Source organism: Suncus etruscus, chromosome 5, assembly GCF_024139225.1.
Source record: "Suncus etruscus isolate mSunEtr1 chromosome 5, mSunEtr1.pri.cur, whole genome shotgun sequence".
NCBI lineage: Eukaryota > Metazoa > Chordata > Mammalia > Eulipotyphla > Soricidae > Suncus > Suncus etruscus.
Window position 1 is genome coordinate 152,464,510 of NC_064852.1, and position 22,479 is coordinate 152,486,988.

Consider the following 22,479-nt stretch of genomic DNA (forward strand, 5'->3'; position numbering starts at 1 on the left):
TACCCAGCAATGTTTAGATTTTATTCCTAGCTCTACACTCAGAAAATACTCCTGGAAGAACGTGGAAGACAATATAGAACACCAGGGACTGAACCCAGATATATGCAATGCAAGCACCCTACCAACTGTACTATTGCTCCACCTCCTTACCTAGTTTGACTTAGAATTTGCTTCTCATTCAAAAAAATTAAGGGGCTGGAGCAATAGCACAGCACAGCGGTAGGGCGTTTGCCTTGCATGTGGCTGCCCAGGATGAACCTGGGTTCAATCCCAGCATCCCATAAGGTCCCCCAAGCCAGGAGTAATTTCTGAGCACATATCCAGGAGTAATCCCTGAGCGTCACCAGGTGTGGCCCAAAAATTTAAAAAAAAGAAAATTTAAGATGACTTCTAATAAGAATATTTAACTATTTTATGAAATCCTCTTTCTAAAACATTCTGTCACATGGATATTCTCTTGTAAAAAATCCTAAGTCTTTTTAAAGCAATATTTCTCAGTTGGGTGTGGTAGAAACTCACCTTATAGATGCCTTTCCTCTACACCCATGAAGGGGGGCATAGGTGAAAAAAATCACATAAACTGTAGGGGAGATAAAGGCATGAAACTAGGGAACCTATGAATAGAACAGGGGTCCACGAGTGAAAACCGTAATACTGGAAGCAGCCCACATGCAGAAAAAGGTTAAAAAATTGTGTTTCAGGAGCCGGAGAGACAGCACAGCGGTGTTTGCCTTGCAAGCAGCCGATCCAGGGCCTAAGGTGGGAATCGCGTCCCATATGGTCCCCCGTGCCTGCCAGGTGCTATTTCTGAGCAGAGAGCCAGGAGTAACCCCTGAGCACTGCCGGGTGTGACCCAAAAAACAAAAAATAAATTGTGTTTCAAGTATGACCATAAAAATATGTGGGTCTCGCTATTTATAAATATTATGAGATCCTAATGTTTCTTTTTTTTTTTTTTTTTTTTTTTTTTTGTGGTTTTTGGGTCACACCCGGCAGTGCTCAGGGGTTATTCCTGGCTCCATGCTCAGAAATTGCTCCTGGCAGGCACAGGGGACCATATGGGACGCTGGGATTCGAACCAATGACCTTCTGCATGAAAGGCAAACGCCTTACCTCCATGCTATCTCTCCAGCCCCGAGATCCTAATGTTTCAAAAAGTATCATTACTAATATCTTATAAGCACAATATTCCAAACAGTTAAAATGCATCTTTTAAATAGTTTTACTTCCTATTTTAATCATATTGAGTAATAAATATATTTATCATATTTTATTTTTTGCCCAAAGACTACACCCAGTGGTGCCTAGAGACAAGTGTCAGCAAAGTGTTTGAGATAATTCTCAGTGATGCTAGGTAGACAGATAGTGCCAGGGATTGAATTCAGGCTTCTAGCATGGAAAGCATGTACACTATTTCTTTGATCTTTCTAGCGCCTCTATCGTATCTCATTTAACAATTGTAATTTATTAACCAAGTATGATCACAACTCCAAGAAATAAAAAATTTGTTTAAGTCTCCCAAATCTAACAAGATAATAAAGAAGGAAAATTCATTTTACATACCTTAAGATAGCAGTGTGCATAGCAATAATGAAGCAAATTGTCAGAAGGCTGAGAGAGATTGCTGACCATATGTACTAACTGTTCAGCATACATTGGCACAGAATGTTCCAGATTAATTTTATCCACTACTATCTGAATAGCTGGCAATGGACGAAGAGATTGGAAGTTTGTAGTATTCATAAAGTTACTTGAGCTCTGGAAAATAAAAGGATTACTTTATATATCAGGAATAAAACAGTGACTAATATACAATGTCATCTACACAGCTTCAGATGACACATTTTAAGTTGATGTAGTCATTCTAGAAATTATACCTTATTTGAAACTCTTTACCATAATCAATAAAAACACCTGCATATTTTATGTGTCAGATTCAAATAATGAATATTCAGTGAAAAAATTATCACTTCCTTTTCAGCTAATGTTGGGTATTTTTGTTTGCCTGTTTGTTTGTAAGTTTTGGTCAAACAAGACAGAAAGGAGTAAGGTCATTAATGTTTTTGTATGTCTTTGGTTTCAAGTCCTCAAACAGACAAAGGGAAGGTATTTTCTTACATTTGAGGAGGAAGTCATCTCCTCCTTGTGTTTCAGGGAACACCAAGTACTTGTGAAGGGCATCAAACCTAGAACTTTCAAGTACAGAGCAAGGAATCTATCCCTGAGACATCTCTGAGTCGTTAAAATTATTTACTTGGACTCAGCTCCCTACCAAAACTTTCAGATAACTGAGATCCATTCACTTTTTTACCTCCTTTCTCTTTAATCACTTTTAGCTAAATAAAGAACTAAGTAAACTGTTCAAAACAGGGTAAAAGAAGCTAATAATATGCAAAGTCTGAAGAACAGAAAAAAGAATCTTATCCATATTCTACCTGCCAAAAATATGCATGCTAAGTCTCATAAATTTCCAAGAATTTTAAGATGAATTTGGTCTTTTCAGAGCTGTAGAATTTCCCTAAGCTTCCATATAAATGCAGATATACTTATTACTTTTTTTTTTTTTTTGGTTTTTGGTTTTTGGGTCACACCCAGCAGTGCTCAGGGGTTACTCCTAGCTCACACACGGAAATTGCTCCTGGGAGGCTTGAGAGACCATATGGGATGCCAGGATTCGAACCACCATCCTTCTGAATGTAAGGCAAACGCCTTACCTCCATGCTATCTCTCCGGCTCCCGCAGATCTATTTCAAGAAGAGTATGGACACTGATTTACAAGCAATCCTTTCTTGTTTCATAACTGACACTCTACCTTAGGAGCGATTTCTGAGCACAGAGCCAGGAGTAAACCCTGAGCGCTACCAGGTGTGACCCAAAAAGAACCAAACAAAATAATCCATATATTAGATTCTCAATAGAGAAAGCAATAAATACTTCACCTTCAAAAGTAAAAATATGTGGGAATAGCAGTTTTCTGGTTTTGTTTTATTTATTTATTTATTTATTTATTTATTTTTGCCTTTCATTGTCACAATTGGGGGAAGTATTGAACTTTAGCAGGCATTTGCTAATGATAGTAAAAATCTCTCCAAAACCCAATTGCTGGAGTTGGAAGAGAGAACTCAGGGGTGGAAGTGGAGGAAAACCTAAATTTAATCCCTGCCACCTAGAATGCCCCCTCCACCAAGCATAGCTCAGAATATTGAAGAAATATTGAATATTGGAATCTGCTGACCACTGAGAGGGTGTTCCTAAAAGCCCTAATACCTGTGGACCCAAGCAATACTGCAGCACTGGCCCCAATAATAACCCATCCTGTCTAATTGGCAGATAATAGCTAGAAGGGACCTTCAGATGCCCTGAGTATGCTTGGAAGATGCCCCCACCCCGACCTCTACAAAGTGAGTGAAAAGTACCATTATTGAGGAACAAAGAGGACAAAATTAATAAACTGAACATATAATCCTTTTATGATGCACTGTTGTTCATTTCTGAGTCATTATATTTTAAGAAAGTTTACTTGACCTAAGGCACACAAATCTTAATTGCAGAAATTAATTTTTACATCCGCAATTACTATGCAATTCAAGCACCCTAAAAGACTCTCTATATCCCTTCCTAAGTCATAATGAATCCCTAACAGAGAACATGATCAATATTATTATTTCAATCATATTAACTTGTTTTGTCAGGTCCTGTACTTGTATTCATGCCTACTTGCTTATACAGAACATGCCATGTGATATTATGTTGTCCAATCTTTAACAGTATTTTTTTTTGAAGTACCACTATTTCGAATGGTAATCTTTCTACATATTATATTAAGATAGCTGCAGTATCTTCCCTATAATTTTTTTTTTTATAGTGCTAGGAACTGAACCCAGGAGAGACACATATAAGGCATGTGATCAGTCAAATCCCAGGTCCTTTGGTTAACCCTTTTTTATTTTCAAATAGCTTTTAGGCCACACATAGCAGTATTCAAGGCTTACTTCTGGCTCTGTGCTCAGTCAGGGATCATTCCAGACAGTACTCAGAATACCATTTTATTTGGGGGTCAACTCAGGTCTGCTACATGCAAGGAAAATGCCATACATGCTGTACTATTTCTTCTAGGCCTTCCTTTGATAAACATTTTAACAGTATATTGTTTACCTATTCTTTAAATTCTAATGTATCAATTTTTAGTTCCAAATATGATTTGCTTCTTTTCTATAAATTGTTTCTTTAGAAAACTTCCACCTGGCCGGAGAGATAGCATGGAGGTAAGGCGTTTGCCTTTCATGCAGGAGGTCATTGGTTCGAATCCCGGCACCCCATGTGGTCCCCTGTGCCTGCCAGGAGCAATTTCTGAGCCTGGAGCGAGAAATAACCCCTGAGCACTGCCGGGTGTGACCCAAAAACCACAAAAAAAAAAAAAAAAAAAAAAAAGAAAGAAAAGAAAACTTCCACCTTACCCAACAATAAACAATTTTGTAACCACGGCATTTAAATAAAGCAATTAATAAAAAATAATTCAAATAAAAAGAAATCTTCCATCTGTCTGCCTTATTCCTGAATTTGTTAATAAAGCAACTACACAGTTCAAATCTCAGAGCTAAAGTACAGTGGGTGAGAACTGAACCCAGATCCAATCTAAGCACCCCACAGTTTCCTCTGAGGCCATGAGGAGTGATCTCTGAGTCAGGATAAAGTCCTGAGCACAGCAGGGTGTGACCCAAAAGTCAAATAAAGTTCCAGTCTAATACTGACATATTTTAATTTTATCTACTAAAATCTTCATCAGAGGATCTCTTGACTTAATAACATAGCAGTTAACAGTACCCAATATATAGTAAATAATTATTAACAACCAAAAGCTACTATCTAAAATACGGTCTGTCTGCTAGGCCTGTGTTCTACATTTCTTTAAAAATAGCTTTAGGGTGCCAGATAGGTAGTGCAGTGGTGGGGCATTTGCCTTGCATGTGACTGACCCAGGATGGACCTGGGTTCGATCCTTGGTGTCCCAGATGGTTCACAAATCCAGGAGTACATAGCCAGGAGTAACCCCTGAGCATCACCAGGTGTGGCCCAAAAACCAAAAATAAAATAAAAATAAAATAGAAACAGCTTTCAACTGAAGCAATTTTATTGAATAAAATATATATGCATATATACAAATAAGCATATACAGACATAAATGACTTTCTGAAAATTCAGTTACATTCCCTTAATTTGATAATGAATAATTACATATTCTTTGTTTAATCACCTTTCTTACACAATTCCATCAGAGCCACAAATATGCCTGATATGATAAAAACAAGTAATCACAAAATATACCTTTTCTCCCATAATGACAGGAAGCAAATGATCCAGCAAGTTAAATTCAGCCATGAAAATAGTGCAAGTACTTTTGAGAAGTGTAACACTTGTATGTCGAGTAGGAATATATTCTTCTAAAGATGTCACATCTTCAGAATTCAGTATTGTTTCATTCTCATTCCTAACATCTAAAATTTAAAAGATTGTTAAAAGATAAAAATATTTTAGTTTATTTTTTTAAATAATTTTAAGATTGAGGCCAGATACAAAATATAGAAGGTAAAGGGGCTGGAATGGCGGCGCAAGCGGTAAGGCATCTGCCTTACCCGCGCTAGTCTAGGACAGACCAGTTTAATCCCCTAGTTCCCATATGGTCCCCTAAATCAAGAGCGATTTCTGAGTGCATAGCCAGGAGTAACCCCTGAGCATCACCAGGTGTGGCCCAAAAACAAACAAACAAAAAAAGTAAAATAAGTTTGTTTTTGTTTTGTATGCAGCTAACCTTTGTTCAAACTCTGGCCCACATCTAATATGCCCATCACTTCAGAATCACCCTTAAGCACAATGGCAGGACTACCTTGTGATCACTACTCTTATGTTGCTCAAAAATAAAATAAGGGGGCTGAAGAGATAGTATGGAGGTAGAGTGTTTGTCTTGCATGCAGAAGGATGGTAGTTCGAATCCAGGCATCCCATATGATCCCCGAGCCTGAAGGAGCGATTTCTGAGTGTAGAGCGAGGAGTAATGCCTGAGTGCTGCCAGGTGTGACCCAAAAACTAAATAAATAAATAAATAAATAAATAAATAAATAAATAAATAAATTTCTTATATCGATATTCTAAATTTTAAGGTCAAATTCTAGTCTTTTAGAAGTTAAACAATTTAGGGGCCAGTGAGGTGGCGCTAGAGGTAAGGTGTCTGCCTTGCAAGCGCTAGCCAAGGAAGGACTGCGGTTCGATCCCCTGGCAACCCATATGGTCCCCCCAAGCCAAGGGCAATTTCTGAGCGCTTAGCCAGGAGTAACCCCTGAGCATCAAATGGATATGGCCGAAAAAAAAAAAAAAAAGAAGTCAAACAATTTAAAGACTTGCCCTTAATAAATATCTCTAGAATGCTATTTATGTTCACTGATATATTAAATATTTTTTAATTTTTAAGTATTTTAAATAAGTTATTCTCTCTTTCATTCAAAAAATAATTCTTTTCGTAACAAAATCTCTACTGAGATCATGAAAAACCATGAAAGGCCAGAAATATTTTCCATATATAACAGAGATAGTTCTAAAAAGATTACATACTAATATAATTGTTATTTACTATTAATATTTAACAAAAAATAATGAAAAATGCCGTGAAGCAGCAAGAGTTAATATATCTAGCCAAAAATTATATCCAATACCAGACAACTAACCTTAGACACCAAAAGACTGAAAATAAGTTCAATTGTGATAAGTGCCAAACATACACCTATCAGAATGGCTACATTTTGATAAAAGACTAAAAATACTAAGCCATCACATAGTAGTTCAGATAGGGGAACACAGTCACCCCAAGCTTAAAGCTCTATGTTTAAACCCTAACATGGCATGGCCTGCCTGAGCACCACCACTTCCTTAGCACTTCTGAATACCCCTGTTGCCTACAAAAAAGATGGAATTTGATGTGAAGATGGTTGCTCCAAACACTGCCAGGCTTAGGTAGCATTTGCAGTCTTAAGAACCTAACTCTCAGAGTAGATACCCATGAGTCAAGTAGAATAAAGTGTAAAGCCTACTTTCATGAGCACATTAGAAAGGCCAAAAAACAACATACAAAAAAGAACCCTAAGTGTTGGCAAGTTTGTAGACCAAACATTTTCTATGCATAAACATACATAAATTTTTTGTTGATTTGGTTTTGGGCCACACCTGATGGCACTCAGGAGTTAGTTACTCCTGGCTCTGTGCTCAGAAATTGCTCCTAGCAGGTACGGGGGACCATATAGGATGCCAGGATTCGAACCACTGTTGGTCCTGGCTCGGCCGCTTGCAAAGCAAATGCCCTACCACTATGCTATCTCTCCGGACCCTAATTTTTTAGACAATCTGAGCTATAGTCTATCTAGTTTCTCAACTCAACTAGTTATATAAAGGCAGCTAGGAAAATATATCACTGAATCAACATGACATGCTTCAATAAATCTTTACATATAAGAATGTAATATTAAATGTCATAAAATGTTCATGCTTAATAATGAAGTAGTTTTGGGGTCAGAGAGATGGCATGGAGGTAGGATGTTTGCCTTACATGCAGAAGGACGATGGTTCAAATCCCGGCATCTCATATGGTCCCTCAAGCCTGCCAGGAGCGATTTCTGAGCACAGAGCCAGGAGGAACCCCTGAGCGCTGCCAGGTGTGACCTCCCCAAAAAACAAATAATGTAATAGTTTTAATCACTGAAAAATGTAAAAGCCATAATCAGGTCAAGGTCTATACAAAAAGAGGTAATAATTCATAGTCTGCCAACCATTGACCAAGAATAAATAAAACTATCTTACGCTGCTTGTTGGAATATAAAGTATTTCACTCTCTTATAAAGAGTTAGAAAATATATACTAAAGAGTACACATGTAAATTATTTCATCTTTAAATATTCAAAAAATGAGTTCACAGAATACTACTGGGCCATAAGAAAAAAATAATTTCTCTGGACCACAGAAAATCAAATAAAAAAAAATCCAAACGAAAATCAAGAAGACCTTTAACAAGACTTTTAGTAGACTTCTGAACTGTTCCCAAATATTCGCCTAGACCTTGTAAATTTTTAGAATCTACAAAAGATTAAATTGTTTATTAATATTGAAAGTATAAGTCACATGCTGTGTTTTATTATTATTATTCTCTCATCTTTTTAGTTTATAGATTGCTGCTACATGAATGGATCTGGAGTGTATCATGCTGAGTGAAGTGAGGTATGGGGAGAGACACTTCAGAATGTCCTCTCATATATGTGGAATACTTAATAAAGGAATCTATATAAATAATCTATATAAAGAATCACAAAGACCCAAAGGCAATATAAATGAAGAACAGAAGAACTGAGGCTTCAGTATGAAGCGTGCCACAGGGAATGAGGGTGAAGAGGAATAAGGTTGAGAACACTACAACAGTAATGAGATAAAGGTCATGTGGAGGGAAGTATGGGACTGGATTGGCAACACTGGTGGAGTGAAGAGGAAACTGGTAAAGTGATTGGTACTAGAATGTTGTACACCTAAAACTTAATAATGAATAATTTGTAACTCTGTAATTCATGGTAATTCAATATGAGAAAGAAAATTAGTTGACACATGTACCAAAAGAGCTATATATTATGAAAATATTATCTTGTATCATGAGCCAGAGAAATAGTATAGGAGTTTCCTAAATATCTACTGATTGAGGTTCGAATTCCCAACACCACATATGGGCCCCCACCTACAGCACCAGAAATCACTCCGGAGCATAAAGTCAGAAATATTCCCTGAGCATCATTATGTATAACCCAAAATACAACCCCCACCAAAAAATTATAATGCTTGTAGCATCGCTTCCCTAATAAAACTACAAACCAAATCATCATCAGCTTATGAAAATCAATACAATGCAGTAAAATATCTCTAAGAAGGAAGTTTATGACAAAGCAGACCTACCTATCTTAATAAGTAAGAATCACAAATAAAAGGTCACACAAAAGAAATTAGAAAATAAAAGCTAACCACAAGTTAATAGATGGAGCTAATAATAAAAATTAGAGAAGATATTTAACCAGAGTTAAAAAATACAATCCAAAAGAACAACAAAGGGCTGGTTCTATGAAAATGTTAAAGATATAAACAAATCTTTATACAAATGAAACAATTACTACAGCGATATAAAGAATTAAGGGTATTCTGAATAATTTAGGACAACAAACTGGACAATACACAAGAAATGAACATTCTTATAAATATACAATATCTAAAGATGAATTGGGTGTCCATAAAAGAAAAAGCAGACAGTAACAAAATTTAAACTGTACTCAATGCCTCCAGGGCCAGATGGCTTTAAAATAAGGGAATTTTAAAAGAACATTGAAAAAAATAAGACCTCTCCTTCTCCAAGTCTTCAATAAAATTGAAAATAACCTCTCTTATATTGGGATATGATGACATACAGGAAGAAAATGAAAATGGCCAAAGACAATGGAGCCTAGAATGGAGTACAAAGTTGAGTTGACCATGGTGGAGGACAGGAACAAAGGAAAACTCTGTAGTAGAGCAAATGGTATAGAACACTGAATGTATTTTTATACATTATACATTTATACATCTGTCATTGACAATTTTGTAAATCATAGTTCCCCCAAAGAAATTTTTCTTAATTTGAAAATAAGGAAAAATACCCAACTATTTCACAAAATAAATATCTATCAAACAAGGACATCATAAATAGAAAAAATTATAGATTAGCATCTTTGATGAATACAGATACAAAAGTCATTAACAAAATACCAAGAGAATTTAACAAGGCATTAAAAGAATTATGCACCATAATCCTGTGTCATTTATTCCCACAGACAATAAAATGCTGGCAAATAAAGTACTTTTTCACATGACTTCGAAATCTGAGCTTCTCCATAATTCCACACATTTATTCTTTAACAACTGAATATATGAAAATCAGGCAAAATAAACTAATAGAGATAAGTTAGCAAAATAGAACAAGCTGGCATTCAAATCACCAGATAAGTGAGTCCAAATTTAAAAGAAACAAACCTGGTTTTAGTCTGCTGTATGGTTCATATTCGTGTTCCATGGCACAAGCAATCATTTTCAAAATTCTGTGGACTGCACTGCTATCCAATCGAAAATCAAGAGGACCTATAACAAGACTTTTAGTAGACTTCTCCTGAACTGTTCCCAAATCTTCACTTTTCCCTGAAGTAAAGTCTTGCAGATTTATAGAACCTACAAAAGATTAAACTTTTCATTAATATTGAAAGCTTAAGTCACATCTAGGTTTTATTATTATTATTATTTTCTCATTCTTTTAGTTTATAAGCTTACTGCTTTAAAAAAAATCTGGCAGTTAAGTACACAGAAACTTAATAGTACATCATTTCCTCTGCACTTATGAGAAAATATTACCAACAAAATAAAAGCTGGTGTGCTGAGAGTAAATGCATGCCCTGCATATAGCTGACCCTACTTCAATCCCTAGCATCTCCAATGATTCCAAGCAAGGCCAGCTGCAATCTAAAAATACAAGGAATTAAACAATTACCATTTTTTTAAGATTTTAAAAATAGTTTTAACTATTAAAAAACTTTTAACATTTCCCAAAAATAAAGCCACACAGACTGGGTTTTCTAGTCCTTTTTCTGTCCTCATAATTAAATACAACTAAGCTGTCTCCTAAAGAAAATCTATGCTCCACAAACAGATATTTCTTCTTAGTATACTCCTTACATCAGAGTTTTTCTTTTACTAATAATTCATTTTTTATCTTTATTTAAGTACCATGATTACAACCATGTTTGTAGTTGGGTTTCAGTCATAGAAAGAACCCCCTTCACCAGTGCAACATTCCTAACACCAATGCCCCCTTCTTACTAATCCCCCACCCTCAGCCTGTCTTCGAGACAGGCATTCTACTTCTCTCTCTCATTAACCTTGTCATGGTAGCTCTTAGTGTAGTTATTTCTATAACTGTATTCACCACTCTTTGTGGTAAGCATCATACTGTGAACAAATCCTTCCAGTCCTCATCTCTATTGTCTCCAGGCTTTATTACAATAATGTCTTTTATTTTTCTTTTCTTTTTTCCATTTCTTCCAGGATTTCATGGCATAGGGTTTCTCAAAGTAGTCTCCAATTACCCTTTGGATCTCTATTATCTATAGTGATCTCCCCCTTTTTATTTCTAATCCAGTTTATTAAGTTTCTCTGCCTTTGTGAGTTTTGCTAGTGGTTTATCAATCTTGTTAATTTTTTCAAAGAACCAACTTGTGCTATTGTTAATCTTTTGGGTTGTTTTTTGGGTTTTCACTTCATTAATTTCTACTCTAAGCATTGTTATTTCCTTCTGCATGCTTATTCTGGGCTCATTTTGTTGATTGTTTTCTAATTTTATAAGCTGTGTCATTAAGCTATTTATTTATGTAGGGCCCCTTCTTTTCTGATATGTTCTTGTAAAGCTATAAATTTTCCTCTAGTAGCACTTTTGCTGTGTCCCATAAATTCTGATAGTTTGTGTCTTCATTGTCATTTATCTCCAGAAATGTTTTGATTTCCTCTTTGATTTCATCTCTGACCCACTAGTTGTTCAGCATTGTGCTGTTTAATTTCCAAGTATTAAAGTTTTTCCTCTGTGTCTGTTTGTAGTTCACTTCTAATTTCAGTGCCTTGTGATCTGAGAAGGTAGTCTGCATGATTTCTATCCTCTTTATTTTATGGAGGAATGGCTTATAAGCCAACATGTAGTCAATCCTGGAAAATGACCCATGTGCATTGGAGAAGGATATGTATCCAATATTCTGGGGATGGAGTGTACTATATATATTCACTAGTCCGCTTTCTTCCATTTCTCTTTTCAGAGCTAGTAAATTCTTGTTGGGTTTAAGTTTGGTTGATCTATCAAGGGGTGACTGGGCAATGTTGAGGTCTCCCACTATTATTGTGTTGACACGTATGTCTTCTTTCAGATTTGTTAATAATCGTACTAAATATTTTGCTGGTCTGTCATTGGATATGTATATGTTCAGGAGTGTGATTTCTTCCTATTGTATATACCCCTTGATTATTAATAAAGATCCATCTTTGTCCCTTATTTTCTGAGTAAAATGTATGTCACTGGATATTAATATGGCCAGTCCAGCTTTTCTTTTATTTTTCTAAGTGTAACGAAGGACTTTATTTAAAAAAAATGTCTTTTATGGACTATAAATTATAAAGGAAAAGCAGATCACTATGTAGAAACCTAGTTAATACATTTGCCTGTGCAGAAAACTATCAAAGTTATTCATTCAACAATTTCACCCAGTTCACAATAGTATCTATTTTATTTTTCTTCATAATGTTACTATGCCTTTAATTCAAAATATATTCACATTACTCCCTCAAGATGAACTTTTTAAAACACCAAACTCCTGGCTTTTAAAAATGGCACTTAAAAAAAAAAAGAATGGCACTTTTGAAAGGGGCATTTCTAGTAAGTAAGCTGCTGGCATCATTCCAAGCTGATGCTTTTACCAAACTTAATTTTTTTTTTTACTTTAACACATTTTCCTAGATGCTGAATTATGACATTTTGTTTTCTAGAAGCTACATATAGATGGGTAGCAGCAAATAAATACAGAAATTAAAGGCAGACATGAAAATTAATGGATCAACTGTACAGATGAGATACCTGGCTCAAGGCAATTAAAAAAATGGCAACTTGAATACTAAAAGCCAGATACCTAAGTCATTATTGAATATATTCAGAATAAAGCCAACCCAGTGTGACAAAGTGAAAACGCAATATCATCACCAGACTTCATTCTTTACAACAAATACTTTAAGCCAAAAGGAAAACCTGTTATATTTAAACTCCAATTAGAACATGCTTTATAGTTTCAACAATTTTTACTGAGTTTAGTACAGTCTTTAGTCACTACTTTGAGTCCTAGTAGTCCTAGTCCTACTCTTCCTTATCTAAGAGTACGACAGGTAGGATAAAATGACAAGACATTTTGAAAACAGCTGTATGGAAAGAAGATCCATTTGTTTTGTCTTATTTTGGAATATGTACATTTTATCAATGGAAAAGAGCCAACTTTCTTTCTTCCCACCATTTCTGACAAAACATCCCCCAGTTCCCAAGTTGCCCTTTCAAGTCTGTTCTCCAGGACTTCTTGCCCTAAGAGGACAATGAAGCTCATGGGCATCTGGGGTTATAAAGGCAAGGAAATATTAACAGCAAGTAATGGTCCAAATAATTAAGATTTAAGAATTCAACTGTTGTACATAAGTTTTTCACTGATGGGTAGGGCTTTGGGAATTCCGAATTATTACACAAATCATTGCCTTTAAGACTTTAGATACTTTTACAGTTTAATTTGCAATTTCTATAACAAATTACTTTTAATCAAATCATATCTTGAAAACTTTTATATAGAAAACCCAGGGAATAAAATGAACTGTTCACTGTGGAAGGCCTTAAATTACATTATTATAGTAGAAAATACAGGAGGGAGAAGAAAACTGAAAAGACGAATGTAACATTGGATTTAAATCAATAGTTTCTGTAGCTACTTAAAACATGGTTTTTAGAAACTAAATCCAACATTTCCAGTAACCATAGGAACAGTTAAAATAAAATTTGCCATGAAAGCCCTTCTATCATGGTTATACAGGGAGGTAGGAAGATGTGAGAACCAGGACATATGAGACATGATTTTACAACTCCTGCTCACTTTACTGAGATGCAGTTCCACAAGGCAGTCACCTTTCGCTTCAGACTCAGACTCCTTTTCAGCATTTTTGAGCCACTCTCCAAACTTTTTCATGTGTTCTAGGAAGACACAGATCCCTTTTGCAACATGTGAATCCTAATGCCACTTCAAGATGGGCTCTTCACTTAGGACTTCAACCTTATAAAAAGAAAAATTAAAAAAAAAAAAAAAGCACCACTATTTTCTGAAAGGCTTTGATAAAATGAATGCTGTTGTAGCAGTACTCCTGAATCTTCAGTAACAGAGTCAGCTCAGACTAACCTTGAGTAGTAAAGGCAGCAAGTACAGGGCTGTATTGCTTCAAGTGCTTGGTGGTTTGTTCTGCTACAAGCTCCTCCTTTTTGTTCCAGTCCGCAGTGCTCATCACAGTAGACCAGACTAATCCGATGACAAGAGATTCTGGGATGTTTTGCTATTTTTTTCATTTCTTCCTTGACATACAAAATTATATCCTTAAAAGGATCACCACAGGACATTTGTTCTTGAAGTTCTTTCTGAAGTTTCTTGAGAGTTCCTAAGGTTTGCTGATTTCGAACATATTCTGAGAGCTCTTTCAAGCCTGCCTCAGTGAAATATTTGTGAAGTGTTCAACACTTGGCAGGGAAAAGTTCCAATAGTCTATTATCTATGCTGACTTTCCGAAGACTTGCAGCTAAGGCATTGATATCTTTTTCACTGATCCATGATTTAAAGAGCTTTACAGCAAAAGCTGCTGAAACCCCTCCTTTAATCAAATTCTCATTATAAAGGCTATTGAGAATGGATGCACTGAGTGTTCTATTAGCCAGATAAACACAAGTTAACATAGCCCAGGTGTCGGCAACCTGCGGCTCCGGAGCCGCATGCGGCTCTTTTGAAGGCTTGCCGCGGCTCCGGAGCCGATGTCAGAAAAAAAAAATACTGCTTTAATCTCAGCTCCGCTTCTCTCCGCTATATCTATAGCAGTGAGGCGGAGCTGAGGAGCGGAGCCAATGGAGGCAGCCGTACCTGGTGACGTATATAGCATTAAGGTAAGAAACAATATATGCAGTGTTATATTTGTTTTAAATGTTGCAATGGTTTTGCGGCTCCCAGTTTCCTTCGGAAACGGGTCCAAGTGGCTCTTTATGTCTGAAAGGTTGCAGACCCCTGACATAGCCAGTTTGTTTCTCTCTGACTCTGAAAACCCCTTCAAGAACAGCAGCAATTTTTTTACTTGATCTTCAAATCCTCTCTCCGGGTATTTGTAGCGCCGTATTAACTAGTTAAAACCTGAGCAAATGATTGCATGGCCTCTAAGTCTCCTTGTGCCGCAAATACACAGACATCTATCTGTACGCATTATGTCATCTGCCAGTGTACCACCTGGAGCCAGCATTCCAACAGCCACCAGAACGTCAAAGAGTGTTTCGGCATCAGCAGTAATCATTTTGGTCCAGAAGCATCAAAAAGCTTTGCAACTGCTTCCAAATCAGTACCAGTTTCAGCTAAGCCTTGAGTAACACAGTCTTGCAACTGAGTACGGTCAAACCTCTCTTTTTCATCTCCCTTTCTGATTTTAAAACGCTGGCATGATATTGTTGGCTTTTGCTTCTGATTATTCATAAAAGACACCTGAATTTAAGGCGAGGAGAAAAAGAGCCAGGGAAGCCCGAGGTGACGGTGACGGCAACACCAGTGGGGTTCTCCAGTGTCACTAGAACTAGTGTGGGACGAGGAGGGCATTCCAGCTTTTCTAAGGGAGTTGTCTGATTGGATGATTTTCCTCCAACCTCTGATTTTGAGTCTGTGTTTGTTTGTGTTAGATAGGCAGAAGTATGTTGGAGTCAGTTTTTGGACCCATTTTGCAACTCTATGTCTCTAGTGCATTTATTCCATTCATGTTGAATGAGATAACTGTCATGGGATTTAGTGTCACCTTTGTGTAGAAGATTGGTGTGTCTGTTGGTCTTTCTTGTCTTAAACTAGACCTTTCAGTTTTTCTTTTAAGGTTGGTTTTAAGTCTGTAAAGTGTCTGAGCTGTTGTTTATCGGTGAAGCTAGGTATACTATTTTCAAACATGAAAGTGAGTCTGGCTAGATGCAGTATTCTAGGCAAAATTCATTTCATTGAGTTTCGTTACAATATTCCACCACTGCCTTCTGGCCTTGAGGGTTTCTTGTGACAGGTCTGCTGTAAACCTTAATGGTACTCCTGTAAATGTAATTTTCCTTTTTGAACTTTCTGCTTTCAGTATTCTATCCCTATCTGGAATTTGTCATTGTGAATAAGTTGTGTCTGGAGGTGCTTTTCTTTGGGTCTCTTTTAGCTGCTTCTCTTTGGGCATGCAAGATTTGGTTCCATGCAGTCTTTACCTTTGGGGGTTTCTCTGTAATGATGTCTTTGACTGTTGATTCTTCCTGGGGATTTTCTTCCTGGGTCTCTGGGACTTCAACGATTCTGATGTTGTTTCTTTTGAGTTTTTCATGGATTTCTGTTTTCATCTGTTCACATTCTTTGACTATTTGTTCCATTGTCTGATCATTTGCTTTAAGGTTTCTTTTCCAATCTCTCCTGCTGTATGAAGTTGTTCTGCATCTCATCTTCCAGCTCACTGATTCTGTCCTCAGCTGCTATTACTATATTGGAGAAGCTTTCTATTGAGGTTTTCATTTGATCTACCAAGTTTTTCACTCCTGTTATTTCAGTTTTGAGTTTTCTGATTTCTATCTTTGTGGTCTGTTCAGTCTATGCCTTCTTTGAGTTCTATGAACATTTCCATATTTCTACTCTAAACTCCTTATCTGAGGAGCTAACTAGGTGGTTGGTACTTTTCAGCTAATTAGAGCTGCCATCTTCATTCTCTATGCATGGTGTTGTCCTGCATTGTTTCCCCATTGGCACGCTTGTAGTGTGGTTTTTAACTACACGTTGTGGTGGGATACATGGGCTAGAAGATGCATGTGGCCACAGAGCAAAGCGGAGACAGCCTAACTTGTGATGGGCCCTGACAATATTATGTTCGCTGACATCTTGTTGGCTGTCTCTTGCAGGAAAGCAAGAAACCAGGCAGGGAGCAAAGAGGCAGGCTTTTATAATGGCACTCGGTGCTCTGTGCCCTTTGTAGACAGAGACAGCCTACCTTGTGTTGGGCCTAGGGAGATTATGTTGGCTTTGTTGGCTGCCTCATGGAAGAAAGCATTCCTGCTTTCCAGACAGGGAGCCTTTTATAATGGCTCGCTGTGTCCAAACACCTGGCAGGAATCACTTCACTCTTCATTGGCAGAGACAGCCTACCTTGTGTTGGGCCATGAATAGATTGTGTTCACTGGCATCTTTGTTGACTGCCTCACTCAGGAAAGCAGAAAACCATTTTTACTAATAATTTAACTTGAAGCCATTTTATTCTAATTAAAATATATATATATATGTATATATACACACACACACACACACACACACACACACACACACACACACACACACACACATATATATGGCTTTGCAGCATTATCTTCAGAATTTAGGAATGCCCAATAAAGCAGAAAAGTTCTCTACATATACCTTCTAATAACTGTTTCATAATTGTTTTCTCCATTTCAAAAAAAAAGACTTCTATCTTTAGTCTCAAATTAGTAACAAAAGTGATCACACGGACTTAAATACCATCATTAAATCAAATCACCAGTTCATTTTATATTAATATATACATAAAATTAAGTCCCACTACACTTAAACAATACACCATTCACAAACCATGCTCTTTTATTTACTTTGCAGAGGGTAAGATTAGAGATCAGACTGTGAATTGAGGAATTACTCCTTAGTGCTCAAGAATCATTCATTCCTGGCCGACTCAAAGAACCAATTGAAGTGTAAGTTTGTTGCATTCAAAGCAATCTCCCTATATGCTGTAATATCTCACCAGTCTTTCATTCACTTTTTTTAAGGAAATATTACTAATCACCCAAGGCACTGCTGAACATTATCAGACATTTCTAGAGTTATATTACTAAAACAAGATAAAGAAAAGACAACCAAAACTACAGTTGCAACGCACAAACCTCAAAGGCAAGGGAAAATACCCTACTTTGAGTTCACAAGTATAAGCCTTCCTAAACAAATGCCACTGCATAAATACTTTTATAAATATCAAATACCTTTAAAATGATAAAAAAAATAACCTCTACTGTACTTTATTTCTGTATAAACCAACTCAATTATAATGTACTTTAAACTTCAAAGTCAATGTACCTCCCTAAAAATGTTGGGTTGGAGCAATAATAGTATGGTGGGTAGGGAACTTGACTTTCACACAGCTTTGGTCCTGGCATCTCATATGTCCCTTAAGCCTGTCAGAAGTGATCCCTAAGTAAAGAACTAGGAGTTTCCCCTGAGCATCACCAGGACTACCACGAAACCAGTAAATAAATAAGTATTAAAAAATAAATAAATTGCAAAAATATGATTAGCAGTTAGCTATACATTTTCAATATATGTACAGCCGAAGTATATACTAGCTGTAAATTTTCAACAAGATATATTTGGTGCCCTCCCTCAAAATACCCAATCACTCCAGTCTCCTAAATGTTTGATCTTTTTATTAAGAGGAATGATGATATATAGTTAACCTTATGAAATGAAGGACTTCTCATGTTTCTAGGAAATCCAGGGGCACCACCATTTTAATTTATTTGAAGAAAATAAATTTTCTCAAACTCTTGAAAGGAAATCTGAAGCTATCTAAATAATTCCTTATTATTCCAATCAGAAAATCTATGACCTAAATTATACTCTTTCACTAGTGACTCAACTGTTTTCTTTCCCAAACAAAAGTTTGTTTGCATTTATCTCATAACTTAAAAAACTTGGATATCAAAATCAGAACTTTAAGTAGAAATTATGTAATAATCAGGTAATATGGTACGAATATGTCCAGTACAAAAGAAGCAATGAATTATGCTTTTCTTTCATCCTTTCCTCAACCCAATTTTATCTTGAGAGGCAATAATGATAATATTTCAGGTAATGAGGGGATTTCCTTTGCATAATACTGAGCCAAGTTTGATCTCCAGCACCCGATATAGTCCCCATGCCCTGCCAGGAATGTTCACTAAGTGCAGAGTCTTTAGAGGCCCAGAAACAAAACAGATTTTTAAATATAGATTGATCTTATGTTTCTTGGGCCTGGAGCAGTAGCACAGCGGAAGGGTGTTTGCCTTGCACATGGCTGACCTAGGGATGGATCACAGTTCCATCCCCCAGCATCCCATATGGTCCCCAAGCCAGGAGTGATTTTTGAGTGCAAAGCCAAGAGTAACCCCTACGCATCACTGGGTGTGACTTAAAAAACAGACTTAAAAAACAAACAAACAAAAAAAGTATCTTATGTTTCTAAAAATATCAACCACCTACGTTAGACTTACTAAAGCATTTATGGAGCAGGAGAGATAGCATGGAGGTAGGACATTTGCCTTGCATGCAGAAGAACGGTGGTTCAAATCCCGGTATCCCATATGGTCCCCTGAGCCTGCCAAGAGCGATTCCTGAGCACAGAGCCAGGAGTAACCCCCTGAGCGCTGCCGGGTGTGACCCAAAAACCAAAAAAAAAAGCATTTATAATAATTTCAAATATTATAAATAATAATTGTTAGGAATAGACAAAGGGGTCATTTTAATAGTGTGATAATACTGGAACTTTTCAGAGAACATGAATCTTATATACAAGTGTGTATTGTGAGGCTATATTCCTAATTTTTTTTTTAAGTTTTTTTTTGGGGGGGGGGGGTTGGGCCACACCTGGTGACGCTCAGGGGTTACTCCTGGCTATGTGCTCAGAAGTCCCTCCTGGCTTGGGAACCATATGGGACGCCGGGGGATCAAACCGCGGTCCGTCCTAGGCTAGTGCAGGCAAGGCAGGCACCTTATCTCTAGTGCCACCACCCGGCCCCAATATATTCCTAAATTTTTATGATGCTGCAAACCAATTATAAATGGTTTCTTTAAATTAACCCTCCCTAAAACTAAGAGCATAACCAGTCATAGACAAACTGATTCTAAAGCATTCTGTTTCTGTTAAGGAAAAGCAAAGCCAGAAGAAAGAAACCAGTACCTTTGCCACCAGTGTTCTCCATTGTATACAAGTAATCCATATAAAAGGCACCAAACCTCTGCATTCCAGATATCTCGGTGTATGCCTCCTGCAACAAAGCAAAGCAAACAATACATTGTATAGAAGAAACTTTACTTTTAGGTAACACCCAAAAATGTTCAGGATTTATCTCTGGTTCTGTATTCAAGAATCAATCCACGCAGACTGGGGGGATGGTGCCAGGATTCAGACCCAGGTCAGCCAGATCTAAAGCAAATGCTCTGCCCAGTGTACTATCCCTCCTCTAGCCATAGAAGAAACTTTTGACCTTATAATTTAAAATCTCATAGGTAAAGAATGAATATACATTCTTATATAGATATGTATGCCCTCAAAAAAAATCACCAATGGTAATAATAACTGTACTGTAGCCTATAGTACCACAAAGTACATTGATAACTTTACTAGATGTGTTGACAACTCCTGGTTATTGAATATACATATATATATATATATATATATATGGGAGATGATACTCTAACTTTTATCACCATCAGAAAAACTAGATAATGTACATTCTCAATATCTAATTCTTAAGTATTTCATGATGTTTACATGAAACAGTTCAAACACTAAAAGTATATTAAAGGGGGCCAGAGAGATAGCATGGAGGTAAGGCATTTGCTTTTCATACAGAAGGTCATTGGTTCGAATCCCAGCATCCCAAATGGTCCCCCGAGCCTGCCAGAAGTGATTTCTGAGCATGGAGCCAGGAGAGTAACCCGAGGGCTGCCAGGTGTGACCCAAAAACCAAAAAACAAACCCAGAAAAAAGTATACTAAAATATTTTGAATGCAATTAATTATGCAGATCAATACTATTTTCTTTATTCCCAATTATAAAAGTAAACCTTGGGGCAGGAGTAGTAATATAGTGCATAGGGCACTTGTCATGCATACAGTCAACCTGGGCACCTGGGTTTACTCCCTGGTCCTGAGCCCACCAGGAGCAGCCTATATACATAGTGGCAGAAGCAAGCCATGAGCACCACAAAGTATGGCCCAAAAAATGTTTTGGGTTTTTGTTTTGGTTTTGGTTTTAGTTTTGGGGTCACACCCGGCAGCACTCAGGGGTTACTCCTGGCTCTACGCTCAGAAATCACTCCTGGCAGGCTCAGGGGTCCATATGGGATGCCGGGGTTTGAACCACTGACCTTCTGCATGCAAGGCAAATGCCTCACCTCCATGCTATCACTCCGGCCCCCCAAAAAAGTGCTTTTATAAAAAGGAAACTAGGGGCCGGAGAGATAGCATGGAGGTAAGGCCTTTGCCTTTCATGCAGGAGGTCATCGGTTCGAATCCCGGCGTCCCATATGGTCCCCCGTGCCTGCCAGGAACAATTTCTGAGCCTGGAGCCAGGAATAATCCCTGAGCATTGCCGGGTGTGACCCAAAAAAACCACAAAAAAAAAAAAAGGAAACTAACAAAACATGCCACAAAGAGTGGTGAGTGCAGCTGAGTAGAGAAGGATCTACCACAACAATGATAGTTGGAACTCTGGACAAGAACTGGTTCCTGAAAATAAAGAAGAAAAAAGAGAGACAGGAGAGAGAAGAGGAGAGAGAGAGAGAGAGAGAGAGAGAGAGAGAGAGAGAGAGAGAGAGAGAGAGGGCGGAGAGAGAGAGAGAGAGAGGGGAGTGAGAGAGAGGAGAGAGAGAGAGAGAGAGAGAGAGAGAGAGAGAGAGAGAGAGAGAGAGAGAGAGAGAGAGAGAGAGAGAGAAGCAAAATCCCTGCCCAGAGATAGGCAAGGGGTAGAGGAGTAAGATGGGAATAGGGCATATTGGTGCTGGGAAAGTTGCATTGGTGAAGGGCAGTATACATTCTATGATTCAAATCCAACTTTGAACATTTCTGTAACCATGGTGCTTAAATAAAAAATATATAAAGAAAATAAAGAAAAATATAACCATAGTAAAGGGGCTAATTTGTAAATTAACAAAGGCTATTCTTCAAGCAACTTTTTTAATTTTCATTCAAAGTATATTAATACAGCTGTATTTAAAAATTCAAACACTAAGACATAAATATAGTAAAATGTGTAATTTTTTGTCAATTCCTATTAAACCTATACCCCAAAACTAACTGGTATAATATATAATTCAATCTTTTTCTAGAACTATTAAGCAGTAGGGAATGAATATGTGAATACATATTATATAAATATCTTTGTGCACTCTTTAATCATTGCTAGATATAGAAACTGGGCAAAAACATTCTAAATCTTCCAAAAACCTACTAATATTCAGAATATATTTTAAATGATAGCACTCACAAATATTCACAAAATAGTTGCCAAAATATAGCAGAGTCTAAGCCAAGTATTTATGCTGTGTTCTCTGACCTTATGATGAACTGCATCCAAGATAAATTCTGCTCGAATACCATTATTTTCTGGGCTTCGATAATCAAATAATGAACTTGTAAGATATGTGAAACCTTTCATACTCAAATTTTCACCACAAATGAAAAAACAGGCTTCCTGAAATTAAATGCAAAAATTATGAATTCGGGGCAGAGAGAAGGGGAAGGAAATGAATGATTAAAATGTTAAAAAAAAAAACTTATTTTA

General features: G+C 37.0%; 1 protein-coding gene and 1 pseudogene across 2 annotated transcripts in view; both read right to left on the minus strand.

Annotated features, from left to right (window-relative positions):
* VPS13B (vacuolar protein sorting 13 homolog B) overlaps positions 1 to 22,479 on the minus strand; it is a 724,212-nt gene that overhangs the window by 631,521 nt on the left and 70,212 nt on the right. For both annotated transcript variants that reach the window (XM_049773957.1, XM_049773956.1), the window contains exons 10-14: positions 22,252 to 22,389; positions 19,873 to 19,960; positions 10,084 to 10,275; positions 5,326 to 5,495; positions 1,564 to 1,758 (exon numbers count right to left, since the gene is read on the minus strand). In XM_049773957.1, the coding sequence (XP_049629914.1) occupies positions 1,564 to 1,758; positions 5,326 to 5,495; positions 10,084 to 10,275; positions 19,873 to 19,960; positions 22,252 to 22,389 (783 nt within the window). The remainder of the gene's footprint in view (positions 1 to 1,563; positions 1,759 to 5,325; positions 5,496 to 10,083; positions 10,276 to 19,872; positions 19,961 to 22,251; positions 22,390 to 22,479) is intronic.
* On the minus strand, positions 10,518 to 15,386 carry LOC126009370 (eIF5-mimic protein 2-like; annotated as a pseudogene).